We start from the raw sequence: 25,613 nt of genomic DNA on the forward strand, positions 1-25,613 counted from the left end.
TTGATTACTGATGTGGATAAGGACAACATATGCTACTATTTTAGCGGCAATCATAATACGCAAAGTGGGGGCATATAATAGCCATTACCTAGCATCAGAAATAAAATTTCCCTTTGGTGAAGTACTGCATGATTAGACTTGCTCAGAAACATTACATATTCCTGTAATACCAATAAGCATTAGTGATAGGATACCAAATTAAAATAGCAACCGTTACCCCATGACATTGGATAAAGAACAGATACTGTGTGTTCTTATATTAACTCGTTTACTTAGAGCTAGACTATTTTTAAATAGATAAATAAGTAAATATCAGCTGCTGCAATAAATCTCATTCTCTGACCTCTCTTCTGAGTTACAGATACACTTTTCCAGCCCTTTCCTGGGCATTTCCACAGGATAAATGGCAACCGTCAAATTCAAAACATATCAAATTACATACCACAGTTTTGCAACAAAACAGTTCCCGTTTCTGACAGTCCTTAGGAGCTCTGCCATCCTTTCAGTTACCAAGACTCAAATCTTAGAGGAAACAAAAGCTCCTCTTTTCCCTGATCTCCAAACAATCAAAGCTCAGTAAGCTCTCCACATTCTTCTCTCCCCACCTGGTTCTAACACTCATTCTTTTTCCTTTTGTCAAGGCCATCATCCCATTTCAGGTCATCTGAACGTCAGATCTGATTTTTAGCCATGATTTCCTAAAGGGCATCACCTCTTATGACCAAAGTAATTGGTTACATTTCACTTCATTAGAAGGAAAAGTTTGTAAGGGAAGTGATTTCCGCATATCTTTTCACTAATGTGTTATCTTAATACCTAAAACTGCCTAGAGCATACACAGAAGATACTCAATAAATATTTAGTGAATAAAATAAATTTCATAACTGTGTAATGTTGAACAGTGATGCTCCACTGCTCTTGGTCAAATAACACAAATATATCACACATCTGAACAACTCCATTCAAGGGCTTCCATTCTTTGTCCCCAACCTACCATTCTAAATTTATCTTAACTAATTTCTAGATCCTCCAAATCCAGCCAAAATAGACTATTATAAAACAGTTATATTTAATTTTATACATATATAGTATACATGTAATAATAGCTATATATATATTTATATGTCATTAAATTACTATAAAATGCTATGGAGAAAAACAAATTAGAGAAGGTGGACACAGGTTCCAAGTAGATTAAGGAAAGTTTAGGTTGGCCTCACAGATTATCTGGCATTTGAACACAGATTCAAAGATGCTAAAGAAGCAAGCCATGTGGCTATCTGGGGGCAAAGTGGGAGGAGGAAATCCTCTAGACACAGGACATAGCAAAGGCAAAGTCCCCTAGGTGGGAGAAGGACATCTCTGTCCTCTTTACATCCTCAACACCTGTCACTATGCCTAGAACCTTCTCATCTACTCTTTTGACCACCTTATGTATAGCCCACTATATGCCAGGAACTATAATTCTATTAGAAGTCAAGCCAAACTTTCAAATTTAAAATTCCTAGAATTTAGCTTTGAGTTTAATTACATAAAAACCTCAACCACTCACGCATTCAGCATGACCATATTTGACCTTGAAAACTTTCTCCCAATTCCCTTCCCCTCCCGGCACTGCCATGTCATTTAACAACATACAGGTCTCCTGAGCCTCACGCTCAAAATCTCAGTTCATGCATAACACTATGTACATGCTCACTGAATATTATTCTGAAAAATAACATCGTATTTGGTCAGCCCAATTTCATACCTCCTATCTTTGTCCATACCCCAAATAAGAAGGTTAGAAGAGAAGGCCAAAGTCATCTGCCATTCTTTCAAATCTTTGCCTAATCCCCCGCCGCCCGCCATAAAACTCAAAATTTATTCACTAATGCACTCAAAATGCTTCTGAAATTAGAGTAGAGCAATCAAGTATAATTTTTCCTACAAAGAAGGCTCAAATTTAAATGTAATCAAGAAACAAAAGTCTAGTTGTCCCAAGGCTTTTTAGCTCCTTTCACATCAGTAATGCCAGTAGGACAAATCCTAATAATCTAAAATAGAATTATGTAGTGCTTACACAATACTGGCTTTCACATCAATGTCAAAGTTAAGTCTCTATTAAAATTTAGATATGGGTAAATGTAAAATATCCATGTAATTTGATGCATCTTCATTTGTGGGTTTCATACTCAATATTCCTTATCTTTATATTCTATTTTAAAAAATTTATAAAGATACAGAAAGTTATAAGAGCCCCCAGGTGCACTGATGGGATATGCACATCTACACTGAAAAACAGCATGAACAATAAGAAGGGTGTGACAGAAAGGGAGAGATTTCAGGACAACCAGGACCACCAATTGACAACAACAAGGTGTGGTGATTCCAAGGAGTGTAGATATCAAGAAAAAGTCCCTCAAAGACACCCCCAAAAGGGGAGGTTCTGCTGGTGTTGCCTCGGAAACTCAGGCAGAGGCATATATTACCCTGTGAATATCAATACATTAAGACCATCGGACTTTAAATGGGGATAGAAATTCCAAAGCTGAATTCTTTCCCTTGAGAATACAAAGCAACTCCAATTAGCAATAAATAAATGCTAAAATCTACTAATCCTTAGTTTAATTCACTCTTCTGTTGTGGGGAGGGAGATCAGCACTGTTCTGAGTAGGACTCAAATTATATAAAGCGTAGTATAGCTTCAAATATTTTAACCTCCTCACCCTACCTAGAGCTAAGGATATATTTATAACTTTTCAAACAACCGTGACCCCAACTACTACAGGTTGAGCATCCCAAATCCAAAAATCTCTATTCCAAAATATTCCAGTGAGCGTTTCTTTTAAGTATCATGTTGGCACTAAAATGTTTCAGATTTGGGAGCTTCTAGAGTTCAGATTTTCAGATTTGGGATGCTGAACTAGTAAATACATGAATATATTGCAAATATTCCAAACTGTGAAAAAAATTCAAAATTCAAAATACTTCTGGTCCCAAGCACTCCAGATAAGGGATACTCAACCTACATTGTTCTTTAACTAATTTGAAACCGAATGGAATTAAAAGCAACATGGCCCAGGGTGGTGGTTCACGCCTGTAATCCCAGCACTTTGGGAGGCTGAGGCAGGCAGACCACTTGAGGTCAGGAGTTCGAGACCAGCCTGGGCAACATGGAAAAACCCCATCTCTACACAAAAATAAAAAAAAAAATTAGCCATGCATAGTGGCACGCACTTATAGTCCCAGCTACTCAGAAGACTGAGGTGGGAGGATGGCTTGAGCCCAACAGGCAGAGGCTGCAGTGAGCCAAGATCACTGCACTCCAGTCTGAGTGACAGAGTAAGACCCTATCTCAAAAAAATAAAAAAAAATAAAAACAATATGGATAGTAATGAAAGTGACACTATTGTTAAAATAGTTAAAATTCATCAGCTTCCTTCATAATGGTACCTCACTTTCCAACTCCCTTTTTTTTCCTATTAAGTGTACCACGATTATTCCAATAATTTCATTCCAATAATATTCCATTTCTCAAGTTTCATTTCTCAGCATCCTTTTCGCTTTTTCTGAACACTCCTCAAGCCGAATCCATTTACCCTCAACTGCATCTCTCACATCACCTCTTCTTTTGCCATCCACATCTTTTTTTTCCCATTCACATTCCACCACCCTAGTCCACTCACAGACATCATCTACCTGCTTAAAAGTGCTAGTAGTTCTCGGTTGCCTCATCAATGTAGCATCTCATTCTCAGGAAGGAGTTAGGCCCTCCTCAACTTGACTCCAGGACCCTCTGGGGTTACCTCTAGTGCCCTTTCCCACACAGCGTGAGGAGACCAGCATTTCTGCCCTGCCTCATGCTACTTTCCCATCCTGAAATGGTCTCCCCAGCCTTGTTTACCCAGCGAACTCCTACTCAGTCATCAAGGCCCAGCTCCAACATCCATTGCCTTCTAGAGTATTCTCTGAGCCCAGTAAAAATCAGTTATTCTCTGATCTGTGTTCTTTATATCCCATTCCCTAGGGCTTTCTTCATACATAGTAGCCACAGTAGCTTTTGAATAGGCCTGCCACACCATGGGAATGTGAACTGTGGCCTAGATTATCTCTCACGGTCATACCCTCAGCACCAGCCACAGTGGCAAACACACAGCAGGGGCTTCCTGAGTGTGTTTTGAACTGATTTACATTGTCACTTAACCCTTTAATCGTTATCTTTTCACATGTTTCTGTCTTACTTCCACCTTTTTAAACCAGACTGTAGAATCATTAAACACAAATGTTGTTTTTTTACATTCTATATTTCTCACAGGGTTTGGCTTTAAACACAGACACTTAAAACTTGTTTGCTGAATGGTATATGCCACTCTACCATCTCCCTCCCTAACAGACTCAAAACTCAGTAAACAGCCTGTGGAAGAGAAAGAGCAACCACAGAACATCCCATTGCAGCTCAGCTGAGGAGAAGGTGACAGACCATGGCCAATGGTACAGCCTTGATTCCACTATGACCCACACCACTGCCTGTATGCAGACCCCTTTAATATAGTCAGGCTCTAGATCAGCTAGAATAGAAAACAGCAAGATTGGGAACACAGTTAAACAAACCACGTCAGCGCTGGTAAGTTAATTAGGAACAATGCCCACTGATAAAAATCTGTAATATTTGTTCTCCATAACAAGTTGGATAAGTGATATTTGTTTTTAAAAATCACTGCAAAATATTTCCAGTGCTGTACAACACAAATTTGAAAGGGGATTAGTGAGTTAAGCCCTGGACCAGGGTCACAGTCTTTGAAAAGTGAATCATCCATAAACCACCCTTAGTTATATCCATGGTTCAAATGGTGATCAGCTCAGGCCAAGATGGTAAATTGCACAAAAACCCACCCAAGTAAATTAGAAAAGAAAAAATGAATAAGCAAGCCCTGGATGATTCAAACTCCCTGTCTACCAAACCCTACTCCTAAATTATTTTAGAAAGTAGAAAACTATGTTACTCTTAGATACAATGGAGCAAACAAAAAGGGATGTACAAAATCCCAGATGGCTAAAATGAACAAACCTGCAGGAAAGGAAACATTCCCTTTACTGATTCCCAGAGCTTTGTCCTCTTGCTAGTGTCCAGTGCCAATGAGCTTTAACGGGTAAGTGGGGAATTTGAGAGAGTCATCAATCTTACTAATGGGACCGCTGCTTCCCTATTCCTGGTTTCTGTAAGGAGGGGTTTTCCCTGAACAAAGCTGGCTTTCCTCTCTGCTCCTTCAACCAACTCCTCCTCCTGTATTCTGTTTCAACTATTGTGAAATCTGAGCTACTCTTAGGGAGCAGACTCATAAATCCTACCTGGAACACCCCCAGCCCCCCACCGCCCTACCTTTCCTGCCCCTGCCTAATTCTGTACAGACACTCTTCTCTGGAATTAAGCTATGTCTCCAGTATCGTTCTGGCCACAATAGAGGTGATGTTTTGTTCTCCATCTGATGACTCTAAGAATACCTTCTTTCCTAATCTGTTCAGAACTCAGGCTAGGGAGAAGGGATCTCTCCATTGGATCTCCTCTGAGAACTCGCCAATTTATAGTTCCCAAGGAATATTCCTGGAAAATGCATTAACTCTGGAGCCAAATAAATTGGCTCCACTGAATAAACTCTTATCCACAGGTTTAAGTGATTCATTAAGCTGAGTTTAGAGAATTTACTTGCCTTTGGGTTCCCAAGTGAAGACATTAATTGATGAAAAAGGGTCTACCTTTCATTTGTCAGGTCTTAGAATAAATGTCTTCCTTCTGTACTTAATGTTTATATTTCAACAACTTAAACTCAAGTTCTTCTATTCATTTCAGGTTTCTTAAAGAACAAAACTATACCGCCCTATGGTACAACATTTACATCCAATATACCTAATACTGCTCTTAAAATGTTTTTAGAAAGCACTTCAAGTGAATATCAGCTTTTGTTTAACAACATTTTCCACCATTACATGAGAAACTCAGTGCAAGGTGCTTCCAACATTACACTATTAATTTTTTTTTTTTTTTTTTGAGACAGAGTTTCATTCTTGTTGCCCAGGCTGGAGTGCAATGATGCGATCTCGGGCCACTGCAACCTCCGCCTCCCGGGTTCAAGCGATCCTCGTGCTTCAGCTTCTGTAGTAGCTGGGATTACAGGCAAGTGCCTATACGCCCGGCTAATTTTTTGTATCTTTTAGTAGAGATGGTGTTTCACCATGTTGGTCAGGCTGGTTTTGAACTCCTGACCTCAGGTGATCTGCCCACCTCAGCCTCCCAAAATGCTGGGATTACAGTCATGAGCCACCACACTCGGCCTAAATGATTAATTTTTATAGTCTCTTCCTGAGTTGTATAAGGGTAGGTAGAATTTTATTATCCTTATGTACTAATGAAGGAATTGAGGTTAAACAGAAAACAAATGTCATTGTGAACTGCAAGCAAAATGCCACTCTCCCTGACTAAGAATTTACATTGCCAGAGCAGGCTGTTGCCTAGGGAACCATGTCACAAAAAGGTCCAGCATCTCGGAGGACTCACGGTATGTTGTTCTAGGCTTCTGTCAGGAATTTTTGGTGTGTAGAGCCGTACAAAGCTAAAAGAGAAAATGCATTCAAGCACAGCAAAGCAGTAGCAAGGGCGCAAATATCTTACTAACATCCCTGTGCCATTTTAAACTGTCAATCTTAAATACCAGAAACAAACAAAACAAAACAAAACATATGGTTTCTATACAGGTTAAAAACTTACAGAGTTAAAATCTCCTATCATCATTCGACTCAATCAGAAGTTTTATCATACTATTGCCCAATTATCTTTCTCAAGGCAATATTTATTTTCCTTGCAAAATACAGTGATAAAACAAATTTTACTGGATATGCATGCATAATCATCATAATAAAAAGGTGTGTCAGAAAAAATGACCTGGAAATGTCATATTGATTAGACTTATAAAAATACAATATATTCAACTAAACAGGGAAGAAGTTTTAAAGAAAAAAGAAGACTTTACATTATTTTCTCCATTCATACTCTCTGCATTTCTTATTTATAGTAATAAAACGTTTTTTGTTTTATTTGTTTATTTTTAATTTTTTTTTTGAGACATAGAGTCTTGCTCTGTCACCCAGGCTGGAGTGCAGTGGTGCAATCTCGGCTCACTGCAACCTCCACTTCCGAGGTTCAAGCGATATCGTGCCTTAGTCTCTGGTAGCTGGGACTACAGGGGCCTGCCACCATGCCCAGCTATTTTTGTATTTTTAGTAGAGACAGGATTTTGCCATTTTGGCCAGGCTGGTCTCGAACTCCTAACCTCAGGTGATCTGCCTGCCTCAGCCTCCCAAAGTGCTGGGATTAAAAGTGTGAGCCACTGGCGCCCAATCCAAAAAGCTTTTTGCATCCCCCTCAGGATGTTTTGACAAGATTTTTAACATCACAATCCCAATCCCACCTTTGATGTTCCCCATCTCCTCCTAAAAATAGGAAACACAGCAGGGTTTACTCTTCGCTGACCTCTGAACTAATGTCTAGCCCTTTTTCATAGATGAGTTTTATAGACAGGTTGGAAGAGGTTTACTAGCTTGCCTGAGATTGCAGAGGTTAAATCTAACTCCAATAGGCTCCAAATTCAACTTTGGAGCCGAAATTCACCAACTACATCATTCAGACTTCCTCCCACACTGCCAGAGTCCTCAGGGAGGATGCCACAGGGGTCCCAGGTTCTCTAGAGTCTCTTCAGAACCTACACCCTTCTTAGCTCTTTCCCATCAAGAAAATTTTCCTACCCTGTGTCTCACTGATTCTCATTTTGTTGGGTTACTTAAGTTAGTCTAGCCTACAGTGACCCATGACTGGTTATATCTAGCACAATGTCTTTCACATAGTAGTTGATAAATATTTTGTGTGGTTGACAGTCATTCACATCTCAAACAATGTATTTGCATTCTAAGAAATGTCTTCAAAATCTTCCTCTAATTAGCTTCTGATGACCTGAATCTGCATACTGCACAGGCAGGTTAGGGGAGTGAGGTCTTTTCAGTGTTACAGAAACACAGTTTTGCTTTCTGTGGTTTCAGTTAACTCTGGTCCAAAAATATTAAATGGAAAATTGCAGAAATAAACAGTTCATATGTTTTAAATTCTGAGTAGTTTGATGAAATCGCATGCCATGCTGCTACATCTAGCCCAGAGCGTGAATCCTTCCTCTGCCCAGTGTCTCCACACTGTGCACGCTCCCTGCCCATCAGCCACTTAAGAGTCTTCTCAGAGATCAGATTCACTGTCATGGTACTGCAGTGCTCATGTTTAAGTAACCCTTATTTTACTTAATAACGGTCCTAAAGTGTAAAAGTAGTGATGTTGGCATATTGTTATAATTGTTCTGTTTTATTATTGGTTCTCGTTAATCTCTTACTGTGCCTAATATATAAATTAAACTTTATCACAGATACATATGTATAGGAAAAAACGAACTATTAATATATATAGGTTTGGTACTAGCTACAGTTTCAAGCACCTACTGGGAGTCTTGAAATGTATCCTCCACAGTTAAGGGGGTACTACTGTATCTTCTAAAGCAGCAGTGCCCAACCTTTTTGGCATCAGGGACCAGTTTCATGGAAGACAATTTTTCCACAGACAGGGGGCAGGGGATGGTTTCAGGATGATTCAAGTGCATTACATTTATTGTGCACTTTATTTCTATTATTACATTGTAATATATAAGGAAATAATTATACATCTCACCATAATGTAGAATCAGTGAGAGCCCTGAGCTTGTTTTCCTGCAACTAGATGGTCCCATCTGGGGGTGATGGGAGACAGTAACAGATCATCAGGCATTAGATTCTCATCAGGAGTGTGCAACGTAGATCCCTCACATGCGCAGTTCACAATAGGGTTCATGCTCCTATGAAAATTTAATGCCATCGCTGATCCGACAGGAGGCGAACTCAGGAGGTAATGCTCACTGGCCCATCACTCACCTCGTGCTGTGCAGCCAGGTTCCTAACAGGCCAGGTACCAGTCCATGGCCCAGGACTTCAGGACCCCTGTTCTAAATACTTGCCCATTTAGAAAAAAAGTGAGTAGGAGAAAAATCACAAATTGCATTCGAACTCCCCCACTGTATGAAAAACTCCCTGAGTTGTCTATTGTACTCATAGCTGTCTCCTTAGCACTTAGTCCAGGGCCTGAATATGAAATACTTTGGATGGATGGATGGATGGATGGATGAACAAATAAAAGAATGAATGGATGGATATGAGTTATTTAGATGGCCACCCAGTTATGCACTATATATCCAAATCAGAGGCTATTTATTATCTGAAAATATATTGACAGGAAATGTATTCTACTGCAGAATTTAGATCTGTCAGAACCCAATTGAAAATATTTTCTACCTGCAGTATCTATAACCTTATCCATACATTAATTACATATTATAGGAACTAATTTTCAGTTTTTCTACAAATTTGCCTTCTATCATAACATCAGGTATAATATAAATGCTTTTTTGCAAATTTAGTTTGCCAAAACAAACTTTTGTATATCCTCAAACAATGGCAAAGAATGAACTACTAAAAGAAATACTAACAAATATAAAATCAAAGGTAGCTTCATTCAAAGTGGCTTCTCAGAGGTCAAGTTGGCCTTATTCACTTCTGAGCGGGAATACAGCTAAAAGAACATTTCTGTTTGTTCAACATTGTAATTTATTTTCTACTCAGTAAACTGTGAGGTTTCTGCATGAAATGTAAAAATAAATATGCTGAATCAAAGCAGAAACCATGATTTTTATGAAGGAAAAATGCAAGTGTTCATTAGAATTCAGGAAACATAAAAATTGTTTGCTTTTTTTTTTTTTTTTTTTTTTTTTTTTGCCAAGATGTGAGAGGGAGATTCTGCAATCATGACTTCTGGAGAGGCCACTGCACAAGGCTCTAATGCCTTCATCTGTTTATACACAGGCTCAATCTGCTAGCTCTATAGGAGATTCCAGGATACCAAATAATCATCATCATAATAATTATTACATTTAGAGACAAGTTGTTCCTTTTTTCTGTTCAAAACAACGAGACTTGCCAGAAAAGCTAAACATTTAAATTTCAAATCATTTCCTTTAGTGTCAGTCCTAACTCCTCTTAATACAAACCTTTCTTTTTACTCCCAAAGCAATCTCAGTCCAAAGTATTAACTACAGCTGCAAATAAAATTTCAAACTAGAGTTGATTTTCCTGATAATAACTGGCTGTGGAAGGTGAAAAAAAGCACTGCCTAGAACAGAAGTCAGTTCATGGGCCATTTCTGAGGTTGCAGCCCTGAGCTAACCTCCCTCCTCCCCAGACCTCAGTAAGCATCTCTGTAAAGTGGGCAGGAGTAGGCTATCTACTAAATCCACCACCCCTTCGACCCCATTCTTGGAGGTAGCAGGGATTCCACCTTTGCAACACACACCCCTCCTCTGCTGTCACAAAGCCACTCTAACTTCACAGCCTGTAAGGCAGGGGCAGGGTGCCACAGCCTCACTACCACCCTCCTGTGGAAGGTGAAAGCAGTCCCCCTCTGAATGTGGGGTGCTTACAGACATCAAAATTCCTTATACCGGTAGGGGGTGCAAGGACAAAGCCCATTGTGTTGTCTCTCTGCAACTAAACCATAAGCAAAAAGAGCACCATAGAGGATAATCCTTAAATGAAATATTTAAGTAACCAGATGATACTCTTCTTCATCCAGGCCATACATATGGTTTCCTATAAACGATCCTGTGCAATTTAACCTTTTGAACTCTTAGATTTCTTCTTTGCTATATAGGGGTTTGGACTAGATGACCGTGAAAGTTCCTTTTAAATCTATATTTCTTTAGTGATATATCTTGTATCTAATCTTCAGAATGTTCACTCTCAAACTAAAGTCATCCCATTACATTTCCTTGGAAAATCAATGGAAATCCCTTATTTTAGAAGAGGTTCAACAAACACGAAGCGCTATTTGAGATGTTCCTGAAAGTAAAATAACTTGAAAGGTCATAATTTCACTATTAACCAGGCAAACTCTTCCTGGGATCTCCTTAGAATAGTAAAATACATGAATAAAAATAAATCTTTCTGTGAGGTGAACATGCAAATGACTTGGGGAGCAGCAAACTTAAAGACCATTCACTTTTACTAAGAGAACACTAAATACTAGATGCTACCATGTGCTGCCTGGAAAGAGAAGAAGAAATGTGGGATATCTGGTGATCTGGTACAGGGGCCAAATATAGTTTAAGGATTAGCAATATATTATGAGATAAAGTCTTCAGAATATTTTTGTTGGCCTATTTTACAACCAAGGCCTGGACTCTTTACAATTAAAGCATCTTGCTCTGTACAATGAATTTTTTTTCTATTTACCTAATGCACCCAAGTTTCCATCAACAGCTGGTATGTGGCACAATCATCACTAAGTCCTTTCAGAGTACACAGAGCAACAGATGCTCTTTAAATACAATATAAAGAAAGATAAGGGTCCAACATACAATATGGCTAGACCTCCTTCTTGGCAATTCACTCTTCAATCATAGGCTTTTAGGCCCGAAAGGCAAGAAAGTCAGGCTCACCATACATGATCTCCTGCTAGTCTGTGGGCAGGATCAGTGCCTATCCCTGACAAAATTATCATTCATCTGTAGTGATGCAAGAAAAATTGAAATAATGTACATTTTTAAAAACCTAAATCTATCCAATTTATGGGTCCATGCCTTATTTTGAGATCACATCCTTCCTACATTTGGCTATTAAAGATCCTCTATAAAATGATGAAGACAGCAGAGAGTAATGTTCTTAATTGGAAAAATTAAAACTTGACACACTGTTGGTCTCCCCATCACTTTTGCCCAGGCTGGAGTGCAGTGGCATGATCTTGGCTCACTGCAAGCTCTACTTCCCGGGTTCATGCCATTCTCCTGCCTCAGCCTCCCGAGTAGCTGGGACTACAGGCACCCATCACCACACCCGGCTAATTTTTGCATTTTTAGTAGAGACGGGGTTCCACCATGTTAGCCAGGATGGTCTCGATCTCCTGACCTCGTGATCTGCCCGCCTCGGCCTCCCCAAGTGCTGGGATTACAGGTGTGAGCCACTGCGCCCAGCCCCACTTTTTTGTAAATTGCACTGATCCAGAAAAATCTAAATGCCTGAGAAGCTCTCTTCCCTGGAATTATGAGAGTAGCTATTCATGTATAAAAATTCATCCTAATTTACCAAAAATTACACAGACCACAGAGATAGGCTACTTTGAAGCAGCAAAGATGGCAGTGTCCACAGACAAATGACACACGTAGAATATACAGCCTGAAAGTAGAATGTGAACCTGTGAGCCTAAATACCCAAGAGCCTTAAATCTGAAGTTAATGCGAAGGGAATAAACAGTTCCAGTGGAATGGTGAATGCATGGAGTGTACTAGTATGTTAGCAAAATGGCAAAAAAAAAAAAATCATATAGCATTAAAGTTAGACTTCACAAGCTAAGACATCCAACAAAGTTCAAAGAAAATAAGGAGCTTTCCAAAGCCACCAGAAGAACAAACACACAAGAATTAATTTTAGTTGAACTCAAACTTGTCTTAAATCAATAATCTTCTACTCACATTAATGTCTTGACTGAATATCACAATGCAAAACACCCACACATTATGGAAAAGGATTCCAGCTGGTGCTGGGTGCAGTGGCGCACACCTATAGTCCCAGCTACTCAGGAAGCTGAGGCAGGAGGGTCCCTTGAGACCAGCTCAAACGTACTCTGGGCAATATAGTGAGACCCTTTCAGGTAACAGGAGGAAAAATGCAGCATGATTATATCATTCTCTCGCTAAGGCACTGTCATTTAAGCATAAACCTGGAGTATTCACAATAGAATTCAGATTTACCAGATGAGAGCATGATAAGCAGTGTCAGATGGCTGTGGAAAGATGTGTGTTTCTGAAACCTACGGGTATCAAGAAGGAAAAACACAAATACATCTTGCTTAGTGTACAGCAGCAGTTTAAACCATTTAAAGTCCCAAATTGTGTTAAGTTTTGAAACCATGTCAGTGCTGACTACTGGGAGTATCAATAATCTCTTTAGGGCTGTTGTTATATTTATAATTTCTAAAAGGTGAGGGAAGACAGCTCAATGGATTTCTATTAAAAGCTGTTCCTGGCCTGGCACGGTGGCTCACACCTATAATCCCAGCAATTTGGGAGGCCAAGACTGGCGGATCTCCTGAGGTCAGGAGTTCGAGACCAGCCTGGTCAACATGGTGAATTACAAAATTTAGCCTGGCGTGCTGGCATACACCTACTATCCCAGCAATTTGGGAGGCCAAGACTGGCGGATCACCTGAGGTCAGGAGTTCGAGACCAGCCTGGTCAACATGGTGAATTACAAAATTTAGCCTGGCGTGCTGGCATACACCTATTATCCCAGCTACCATGGAGGCTGAGGCACAGAATCACCTGAAACTGGGAGGCGGAGGCTGCAGGGAGCCGAGACTGTGCCACTGCACTCTAGCCTGGGCGACAGGGCAAGACTCCGTCTTGAAAAAAAAAAAAAAAGGTAATTCCTGTGTGTTCCATGTAACAGACAGAGTAAGTATTTGCTTATAGTATCTGTCTGTTTAACAAGCCAGCCATTTAATTTTCAATGAAATCAACAAAAAAGAAAAAGGTGCATGGATATGTGATTTTGAGAAAAAAAAAACAGTCAGTCTTAAAATGTAAGTAAAATACGGAACGTGACCTCAAAAAAAACAAAAAACAAACAACACTGGAAAAAACACCATGTTCCCAAAAGGGTACCTGGTCTTACTCTACACTGTGCTGCTGGCCACGCCCCTGTGCTTGAGGTGGCCCTTGGTGGCAGTTCAGAACCACGGGACCTGTAGTCCCCTGTATGAGCCAACTCATCCCCAGTCCCAGGACGTTCTTCCACATGGAAACCCTCTCTCCTCTCTTTCACCATACCACAAGAGCCCTCTCCTCCTCAGAACCCACCTCAGTTTTCATAGTCTCCACAAAGATAAATCAATAAACAATCCTGGCTTGCAGAGATCTCCTTCTAGTTCTGCATAACCATAGCATTAATGCACTCAACAGGATAGAGCACTAAGCGAACACTGGATGACTGATACAAGTATTTTCTCTGGAATTGGATCAGGGATAATCTTGGATAAAAAAGAATATAAATATTATTCGCCACATATTTTGGAAAAATCATAGTCAGCAATTTCATTATCCTAAATATAAATATTTCTGCAGAAACAAAGCCTCACTCCCAGGATTTAATCTTCATTCAAAACAAACCATTACCTGTGCTTAATGGACCGGAGCTGTTGAAACGCCACCAAGTAACTGGACCAGTCTGGACATTCGGTCCGGAAATGCTATCTGAGTACAGAGCAAAGAGCACAGCTCGCTAATTATGCTTCCTACAGCTTTTAAGTTCTGCATGTCACAAGCAAAGCCATGGAATTCTCATCCAGAAGTTCTCGCCTCCCCATTTACAGCTACCTTTCCCCAGAATTTTTGTTACTAGAGTCTGTCTTTGGGGGCTGAGATGAAATGATGAAATGGCCTTTCAAACCCAAAGAGGGAGGCAGGGCAAAGGCGTTGACAGTCCAGGGTGGTCCTGCCCCTCACTTTGTGACCCACGACCCAATGGGGTTAACTGTCTTGGATTGTTTTGTGTCTTCTTTCCTTTTTGATGCATTCTGGTGTGAATTTTTCCTTGTCAGGTTGGCTGAGGATGGGACAGGAGAGAGAGGTGACACAGAAGTGTCACAGGCAGTAGAAAGGAGAGGATGTCTATAGGCACTGAGCAAACAGCTCCTAGACAGGTAAGCTCTGGGGGCCTTCCCCATCAAGGCCTTTGAGAAAGTGCTTTTCCTTACTGTCCACACCACTGCACACCTCCTCCACTCTTCAACATGCTGGTTTGGTTTTTTTCTCTCCAGCCTTAAAACATGGAACGTTTCACTTCTAAGGTTCACGTCTTTTATTTTTAATGAAAGAGATATCCTGAGCTTCCAGAGATTTTTTTATTATAATTACAGTAATGCTGTCAAACATTTCAACAGAATCCTCTAAAATACATGTATCACTGACATAAAATTATACAGCCATGATTTCCAGCCACTGAAGTGGTACTGGATATTGTGTCTGGTCAAGAGCAATTTTATATTTAATATTAAACACATGCACAGTTGTGAATGTCAAAAAAAAGACTGGAAGACCAGCCCCCAGAACATACTCTTACATGACACCAAAGGGCTATTTTCTGGGGTAAACTGAGGTTCCTTCTAGAAATATCATCAAGACCTGGACTGAATCCAACATCCCCTCACTTTCACCAGTGTGGACTGTCTGCCTCCACTGTGCCTGGCAGTGGGCAAATGATGGGAGTAAAAAGGGGGCGAGAGGGAGCTTCGGTCCTCAGGAGCTCACAGGCAGCAAGAAAGACGCTGTGGAGACTAAATGGTACAACCCCTGGGGCCAGCGCCGTGGCAGTGCCCTATCAAGCATACAGGGAGCAGAGAGACAGAGATGAATTCTGCCTAGGGAAAAAACTAAAGAAAAGTCCCACAGAAGACATGAGATTTCAACTGGGTATCAAAGAAACAGCAGAAGTTAACTAAGAACGTAAGTCGGGGAGGGAATTCTTTGGACAAAAGAATTACTCTCAAAAAATCTCTCTTTCTCCCTCCCTGCCCAAGTGGCTTGGGGTGAATAAAACCAACCCACCAATTTTAAACTAGCAAACCTACACTTTTCATTACTGTTGAGGTTTCTCCAGCGGTTGTTTGTCTTCAGCTCGTCACCTATCCAAAGCATCCACAAAAATGACCTACTGAATTTGCAGAGGCAGAATTTTTACAAGAATAGTAACACTAGGGTGAAATTTAATACTGTAGATTGCCTTTCTGGCCACGTGCTCATGTGCACACGCCCAGCCACGAGAGTAGACGGGAGGTTTCATGTGCTGCTCTAGGCTTCCGTTGCATTAAGCATTTTTTAAATTTTAGTATAAACTGATAAAATTCAAGAACTACGCATCTACTTTTAAACTAAATCATTTTCAGTAAATTGCTGAATACTTTATTCAGAAAACAAGATTTTTACAAGATGATTTGTTATTCTTACCTCCATGGGAAAAGCTTTGAAATTAACCGTGTGCTCAGAACCACGCTGGTTTTCTCTTCCCCAGTGAAATCTCACTTCGTACAGTTCAAATTCATGTCCTTGAGGCAATGGTCCTCCCGAAAGAACTGAAAAAGAAAATATATGTTACTGAATTACATCACACATTTACCTCAGCATTATAAACATTAGAGACTTTTTTTTTTCACCAAAATGCTCTCATGGGCTCTACAGATTAAATTCACAAAGCCAAAATGAGAAATTTATCACAACTGTGAGGTGAATTTAAACTATCTAGGCTTGGCTGAAATTCTTGTATTGGCCATTCACACACAGAAGTTCAAAATCTCTGAAAAACTCATAATGATATGCATATTTTAATTTCCTGTGTGTTTGCAGTCTAGAAGTAGACAAGAAAAACAAATTCCTCCCTTAGAGATTTCAGCTTAGCACTGATCAGGGGACAAAAATATGGTTTGACTCTCTGACTGACCAATAATATTCTGTAGACGTCTAAATAAATTAAACCACATTTGCAGATCATCCACTTGTACTAGGAGACTTCCAGTTTAGAGAACAGGTGTGTGGACTAACAAAATTATCCATGAAGAGGATTGATTAGCATTAAGTCAATCAACAATGAAATCACACTTCAATAGCTGATAGACATTCATTACCACAAATGACACAAAATAAAACTGCAATAAAATATTAACAATACTCAAAATATTAACATCAGTCCCACAGGACCATGTCTCTTTTTCTCATTGCTGGATATGATCAAGACCTTTATCCCCAACAAGAGCACACTGAAGGATAATGAAAAATACATTTGCATGAGAACCTGTCTTAAAACAATAAAATTGTTTAGTTAAAAACTCCCTGACAGCATATGTACAAACTTGAAATAAAGTTTCCTACAAACAAATGGTCAATTTCAACACAAATAAAAGTTGTTTAACTCAGGGCATTTTTCCTCTAGCAACTCCCAATTCTGAACAGTATCAGCTAAGAATTTTAGGTTATTTAGCTAACAAAATTCAACACCTTCACCTTTCCTAGAAGTAGACTTTTTGAAACATTGTCCTTCACACTTGGGTTGCCTTTGAGGAGGACATAACAGATTCCACACCTCTCTCGAGGAAGAGTTCTGTCATTCATCCTTACCCTAAAACTCAAAGGAGAAGAAAGCAAATTCATGCAACAATATTTACTTGTTTGGTTGGTTCTTCATCTAATGACTTGTTCCAAAAAGGATTTAAGGCTGCTTATGTCAAGGTACATATAATACAGTCAGACAGCATAAATTAGGAAGAAGAACAAGGGGACGCAAAGAAAGAGGCAGAAAATAGATGGAGAAATGAGGCTATTAGACACAATGGACGTCATGGAGTCCTTGATAAAGGTGCCCTACAAATCTACTCCCAAGCTTTCTACCAGCTCAAACAACGAAGACAAGGAACATCCAGAGCAAGAAGTAACTTTAATTTTTTGAGTGGATACACTTCACATCAACAGGAAAGGGAAGTGAGATTCATGGCCCTTAGGATCACACTGTCATGCATGATTTTAGATTTTAGTGTTTGCCCTCATGCTTGGTCTGATTTAGGTCACACAACAAATCCAAGGGGATAGTCTTATCATCAACTCCACAGACAGGGCAGAAAAGCAGGATGAAGAAGGGCTGAATGTGACCTGCCACAGTCAGCCTCCTAGCAGGCTCCAGGACAGGATCTGGAACTCAAATCCTCTGACCCACATCCCAGAGGTGAGGCAGGGATAGGGAAACCCAAATTTCAGTATCTGTGAGCATGAACTAAAAAACAATGAATTATCTAAGCCTAGATTTATAAACTGAAGTTGCTCCTTGGAGAACTGCACTTCATCCTATTTCCCAGAACAATCTAAAAAACTTTTAATATATGGATCGGAAAGGTTTGTAGATATTCAGAACCACAGTGCAAGCTCACTTCACCTTCCTCTTCAATAAACATCCATTCTGTGGATTTAAGAATGTATGAAACGTTTCTAAACAACCTCACAACTCATTCCTTTCTCTTGGCTGTCCAAATTTGGTCTTAAGAAAAACCAGGAAGGAGACCAGGAGTCTACCCACTGTGTACCCGACCTCCCAAACCAAAATGAAAAAAGAGAGAGAGAAAATATACCCCTCGCCACCCCCAGCAACAGTGGAACCCAAGGCCTCAACAGGTGAGCCCTATAACACCACTTTTAAAACAAAGCCATAAAACTGTCCTAGAAAAGGCTCAGCTCCACGTGGCTAAGGAAAAAGACAAGAGTGTCATGAAATGAAGCACATGTGAAATGGGAAAGAGGATTCTTAAAACTCCTTCCCCAAAACCCCTTTATCACATACACTCAGAACACACACACACAAAGGCACACAGTATTTCTAAAACTGCTCTGTTACAGAGCAGCTTACTAGTTCTACTAGTAAACAGCAGTCTACTAAGTACTGTCATATGGAAATGAATGATACAGCTTGTAGCTGGTCTTGACAGTGATTTCAGGGAACCATAAAGAGATCCATGCTTCAAAAATATACTCGCCGCATGACCAATGCTCAAAACTTCCTTAACAGCAATGAAGTCTTTCACTTAAACTTGGAGACAGTTTAAGTGAAACACTGTGGAAATTCAAACTGCACAGACCCATGTTTTGATAGGGAGAACTTCAAAATCCAGGGAAGTTTACTAATCCTTCCAACAGATATTGTTTTGATCATCTACTACCTTGTACCAGGTACTGTATTAAGTATTTAGAATACATTGATTTTGACAAAACAGACAAAATTCCCTGGCCTTGTAGATCTTACATTCTATTATCCTGAAGTGTAAATTCATATATTTATCAAGATCATATTTTTTCTGAGTCCTATCTGGTTACTACACAGGTTTATTAACTGTCATGTCATGACAGTCAATACAATTACAATAAAGTAATTATATTCTATGGTATGAAAGGAACACTGAGAAGGGAAGTGTTTTGCCCCAGCCTGGTTCTCCAGGGAGAGGTGACAAAGAGGTGGCTGTCAGCCAGGAACCAGGCTCTGGGTACCTTTCACTGTTGCTGCAGATGAATAATCCAAAATATACCACACTAAAGTCACATAGCCATACAATGCCATAAAAAATGACAAAATTCTCAATTCAGAGTTTTATGAGGTGCTAGGTAAGAGCACTACCTGTTCATCCCCCAAGAATGGTTGCGTTTATGGACTAAAAACAAATAGCAGCTTCTATTTTATCCATCTGGTAACCCTCTTCCAGCATTATTCTCCCTTTTTACTGCTTAAATTTTTTTAAATAAAAAAAAAATCATCTCAGAAGGGGGAGCCTTTTCCTACATTTATGAAAATCAAATTTTGCTGAGTGATATTGGGTCACTACATGGCAGGTTTATTAGTTATGATGTCATCTGGTTCAATAAAGTTACAATGAAAGAACATGAAACGCCTACTGATGACATGCTGAATTTTTTTTAGAAAAGGAACTTGTGAAAAGAATATAAAATAAACGATGCCATTGCCACAGCCTCCATTTTCTTTAATGCTCTTTAATACGCTTGGCAATTGCATTTATAAGACATAAACAAGAGCTCCCTGAGGAAGCTTCTGTAAGATCTGAAAACCCTGTAAAGACTTGATGTATATACATTTATCTAAATCTATCTAAGCTTCTACAATCCTTTGCTGAAAACAAATTTACCAGATAATTCAAAGGCTAGTGCTCAAGCCTTATTCCTTCTCTTTTCATTTGACTTCAAAGCTAAGTTTTGAGATCAACTCGACACCTGGCCCTGTGCTGACCACTTAGTATATAAAGCGAGAAAGATCCAGCCTTGGTGTTGACTGGGCAGTCTCAGTGGTTAAAAGAGTAAACTGAATAGTTTAAATAGAACACATCAAGAGCAGGAAGGGTAGCAGGAGGGCATCCAGCAAGGGACAAGCCAATAACAAGCATGAATCATAAAGTCAGGGAAGATGTTCCCAAGAAGATACCAGCTCAGCTGAGTCTTGAATAAGCTGAGAGGTGAAAAGTGCATGAAGAGTAGAGCAAAGAGCCTGAGAAATATTCTGAGACATGAAGCAGCTTAAGTGTGTTCTAGGAGAATAAAATCAAAAGTTAGCCACAGTCAAGGTGGGCATGAGGAGAAGAGGTGCAGCCTATGCTTACAAGCTGGGGTTTCTCCTGTCCAGAACCATCGAGGGCTTTTAATCAGGGGACTAACATGATCACATCTGCAATTTAAAGTATTATTCGTGCAGTATCTGCACAGATGACAGAATAACAAAGGGTAAGCCTAACCAGTTAGAAAGCTGCTATCATGCCCAGTTACAGATGGTGAGGCCAGGAGATGGAGCCTGCAGAGCCACACCGTCAACACAAGGAAACCCCACACCAGTGGGTCCCTGGTACACCACCCGAAGGATCCAAAGGATTCATTCTTATTTTATTTACTTACTTACCTACTTATTTATTTATATACGTATTTTTGAGATGGAGTCTTGCTCTGTCATCCAGGCTGCAGTGCAGTGGTGTGATCTCGGCTCACTGCAACCTCCGCCTCCTGGGTTCAAGTGATTCTCCTGCCTCAGTCTCCCTAGTAGCAGAGAATATAGGTGTGCACCACCATGCCTGGCTAATTTTTGTATTTTTACTAGAGATGGGGTTTCACCATGTTGGCCAGACTGGTCTTGAACTCCTGACCTCAAGTGAGTCACCTGCCTTGGCCTCCCAAAGTGCTTGGATTACAGGCATGAGCCACCATGCCCAGCCCCAAAGGGTTCATTCTTAATGGATTTAAAGACTTTATAACCTCAGGGTAACTTTTAAGAAATTCCAATTTTGTCTCTAAAACTTCCCCAAAATAGTATTATTTAGTTCTTTTTTTTAACATTTCAGGCCTGAAAAGCAAAAATTTTTCAATATTTTTAAACTGTCTTTGGCTTTTAACCTATAGCTCTATTAAATATCTTCAGCTCTTAAGGGTAAAGATCATAACAATAGCACGGAGAGCAGGCCGGGCAAAGTGAAGCACATGCAAAATGATGCAGATGACAGCAACTAACCAGGTAATTCAAATGCACCAAAGTTAGCCAATAATAAATACAGTCATTAATCCAGCCAGGTACAGTGGCTCACACCTGTAATCCTGGTTCTAAGGGAAGCCAAGGCGGGAGGATCATTTGAGCCCAGGAGTTCATGACCAGCCTGGGTAACATAGCAAGACCCCTGTCTCTACCAAAAATTTAAAAATTAGCTGGGCATGGTGGCAGGCCTGTAGTCCCAGCTACCAGAGAGGCTGAGGTGGGCAGATTGCTTGAGCCCAGGACTTGGAGGCTGCAGTGAGCTATGACTGTACTCCAGCGTGGCCAACAGAATGAGAGCCTGAAAAAAAAAAAAAGGAGAGAGAGAGAGAAAAGAAAGAAGGAAAAAGAAATTCAGCCCTGACGTTTCATATAAATAAAAAACAGAGCCTCTTCTTCAGTGAAAATAATTTTTAAGATATTTTTGACAATTTCGTCTTTAAATCAGCAAGGTTGCTAAGAAACACTGTTAAAAAGTTGTCACGTTTGGGGGGAAAAAGTAGGATTAATAATCATCATCATCTATCCTAAAATTAGTATTGAGAATTATAAGAGACCCAGAAGTAAAATATCCTAATTAAAGTTTCTATAATAAGTAACAGTGAAGGGCACATATGACCTATCTTGATTAGCAATTTCTCCCATAATGATGGTCCATTAAAAATGTCATTACCCTTAAGACATTGCTTGTAGTCAGCTGGAGTGACACTACTGCACAAGTGTGGGCAGTCTCACACGTTTTCTCACTACTTAAGTATCAAGCCACTCAGGCTAGAAATCTGTAATTATTTTTTATGCTTACAATCCTCTTTATACCACTGCAAAGATGTTTAATTTTAATTTGCCTGTGTACCTTAAATGTTAAGATTCCTGAGGGACAGTGACCCACTTGTCCTGCTGAGAAGCTAAATGATACATGTGGCAGCCTTAATAAAATTCTCCATACTCCAGGAGATAGTAGGACCAATAGTCTGGTCAGATCACCCTGGAATGTGATGCTTGCTTCGACTCCATGTTAGGAGGGAGGGACTCTGCTACCTTGAAATTCGCCCAGAGCAGAGGTAGAATAGTGACAGGATCTGAAACCGGGGGCTCCATCCGAGCCATCTCTCTCCACTGATCTCCTCCACTCCCCTGCTCCACATAACTGACCCATGACATTCTGTAGATTGCATCGCAGAGATCACTCCTGTGTCTTCCCCTCCTTTTCCACTGACACTGCAATGCCTGTGGTTTTGGTTGAGTCTTTTGTACTAACCTTCAAACTGGCTCACACTCTCTCCCAGATCCCATCTCATTCAGTGCTGCCAGCTTGATTTTCTTAAAGCAATGTTCTAATTATGACTTTATCCTACAAAAAAAAAAAGAAAGGTTCTACTCTTTAGCCTCTGTGCAGGGTCCCTCATGAATTTGCTCCAAAACACCCTCTCTATTTTATTTCCTGTTAACCCCCTTTATCATGAACAAATCTTCTCTTCCAGACATACTGAAGGATTAGCCTTTCCTCATACAACCTCTAGAACTTTCCATTCCCACACACCCCAGGCTCCCCATATCCAAATGCTATTCATCCTTCAAGGATTATTTCAAATGCTCTTTCCTCCACAAATCCTTCCCTAAGAATTTCCACCAAAAATAATCTCTCCCTGTATAGCTATAATATATTCTATGACCTACCATTGTATCCTCCTTGAGGGCAGGCTTTGGATCTGATTTATACTCACCTTATCCAAAGCATGTAACTGTTTGCAAAAGATGAAACAAAGATTGCCAACCTCACCCTGCAGGCCAGATGAAACCAGTGAACACGTATGTTTAGTTCACAGGTGCACATCTCCAGTTTCTCCTGACACATTAAACATCTGGCAAAGTAGGCCTGCTCTCTGCAGCTTGCCAGTTCCTGCAGTCCCCACCAGCCCCTACTGTCTTGTCTACTGACACTGCAGATGAAGCAGAGGGTCAGTAGCTATTTACAATCTCTTGCTCTCCTGGTTGCTCTCACGTATAGTATTATATCTGCCTGGGTCTAAAAGACAAGTGAGTCTATAACTCCCATAGTAAATTATCAATAAGTAAGTATTGAGGGATGAAAGGCTGTCATGTGAGCAACAGCTGAAAGAACTAAGAATGTCTGAAAAGAAAAATGGCAACTGCATGTTATGACTGCAGTATTTGAAAGTGGAAGTATAATTATATTTGTTCTAAATAGGTCCAGAGACCTAAAAGAGAGACAATGGCGGAGATCATAGAACTTTTTAACTTTTGGAATTTCTCAAAAGCAAAATGGGTTTTCTTGTGAGAAATGGATTTCCTTCCCTGAGCTATTCAAGCTGCCCACCCACCTGCCAGGGGTCTGAGAAGGGAGGCCGCACTGGCCCATGCCACTCAGAAAGCCTATCACTGTGGCCCCTTTTCTAAGCTCCTTTGCTGTCTTATGGGGAAACAGAAGATGAACAAAGTAGCACTCAGTCTATGCAGATGCACTGCTCATGGGGTACATGCAGGAGAAGAGGGTTCAGAAGGAAACCTTAAGAAACCCTGTTATTTAAGCACAGTGGAAGATGAAGCACCAGCAGAGAAAAGGCAGTCAAAATTAGGAAGAAGTGTCAAGGAACTGTGTGGCCCAGAGACCAACAGGAGAGAGAACTTCCAAAAATTCCATTTCCAGTGCAGCAGAGTTAAAGTCCTGTAAGAATATAAAAATGCCCATTGGATTTAGGGGATGATGAGTTCATCAGTGACCTTGGCTTGAGAAGTTCCAGCAGAGAGGGATGGGGGCAGGGGCTCATGCCCCTGAAAACCCTCAAATTTATATTAAGGCAGTAACTCCAGATGGCATTATACATACAGGAACAATATCATTACGATTATGTTAAAAGTTTTAGTTTGATAAGCCTAAGCATTTAAATTATACTGCAACTGTTCTAAACCTTTTTGGCAATTCTTTATGATTTGTTAATATAAACAGAGCAAAAATAAAAAATAAAACAAAATAACTCAGGCCAAAGACAGCCTCAGGGAGGGCTGAGGTTTTAGCACAGTGGTGGTGTGAAGTCAGCTTTAATTTCTAAAAAGAACTGTGCTCCTTGTGTGGATTTTTTTTTTTTTTAATTTAAGAAGACAGCACGCTGTATTTGCAGGGGGTACCTCCAGTTAGACAAGGAAGATTGTACTCAAACATTTATCTGCCCTCCCTCCTCAATTCTCACTAAATGAAGAGGGCACAACTTGCCAGAGCAACATGAACAAGACTGGAGAACAGCGGCAAAAGAGAAATGCCCAAAATAATGGGCGGCGGTAGGGGGGTGGTGCTGGAAAGCAGACTGAAAGGTAGTGAGTGATTCAGCAAAACAGAGAAAGCTAAAAGCTAAGTAACTACAGGAAGAAGGCCACAAGGGGCAGGCAATTCCTACCACAGAACCCAGATGCTATGGTTTGAATGCCTGCATCCCCCTCCAAAATCCATGTTGAAACTGAATCCCCGATGCAACAGTATAAGATGTCCAGGAGGTGATCAGGTAAATGGGATGAGGGCTCTGCTCTAAGAATGGGATGAGACTCTTATAAAAGGGCTCCAGGGAGCCTGTTTGACCCTTCTGCCTCACACCATGTGAGGACATAGCACCGAAGCACCATGCACAGAGCAGAGGAAAAGCCCTCACCAGACACCAAATCTGTCAGCACCTTGATCTTGCACTTCCGAGTCTCCAGAACTAGGACAAATAAATTTCTATTATTTATAAATTACCCACTCCACAGTATTTTATTATAGTAGCCAAACAGACTAAGACACCAGAAAAGACTCAGGAGGTGGAAGCATTAGAGATACTTCTGAATGTGGCAGTGCAGAGCAGGAAACTGAAAACAGAAAAACAGATTTAAAGTTTTTAAAAGGAGCAGTTAAACCTCATCATGCATGGTCAGGCATGATGACGAGATCCCTGGCAGAAGATGAAGGAAATGTGGACTTGCTAAATGGTGATAGTCTCCTGTCTGTGCCAACAACCAGAAAGCTGGTGGCCAACTTGAGCCATCCCCAATGCCAAAACAAAAACACAAACAGGAAACAAGCATATTCCAGATAAACTGATATAAGCAACAAAGACTCCTCCAACAACATGGCCAGGTCCTTTCTTGATCATGGTACTGTGAAGCCCAACAGCCCTCAACTCCTGCCCAGGTGCAAAGAGCTTCTGATCTGCTTCCTAGACTCATTCTTAAATAGGAACAAAGAGCCAAAGATCACTGGACTTTTGAGGAGAACCTCTGAAATAAAAGAGAGATGCCAATATAAATAGAAAAAGAAACCCAGAGTAAACAGAGACAGGTAGGGACAGAAAAGAAGCAATACA

General features: G+C 40.3%; 1 protein-coding gene across 3 annotated transcripts in view; it reads right to left on the bottom strand.

The window, feature by feature from the left end:
- The window catches only part of CA8 (carbonic anhydrase 8), a 97,417-nt gene that overhangs the window by 65,376 nt on the left and 6,428 nt on the right, over positions 1 to 25,613 (bottom strand). For all 3 annotated transcript variants that reach the window (XM_024251642.3, XM_024251640.3, XM_024251641.3), the window contains exon 3: positions 16,155 to 16,279. In XM_024251642.3, coding sequence (XP_024107410.1) covers positions 16,155 to 16,279 — 125 coding nt within the window. The remainder of the gene's footprint in view (positions 1 to 16,154; positions 16,280 to 25,613) is intronic.

This window comes from Pongo abelii, chromosome 7, assembly GCF_028885655.2.
Source record: "Pongo abelii isolate AG06213 chromosome 7, NHGRI_mPonAbe1-v2.0_pri, whole genome shotgun sequence".
NCBI classification, from domain to species: domain Eukaryota; kingdom Metazoa; phylum Chordata; class Mammalia; order Primates; family Hominidae; genus Pongo; species Pongo abelii.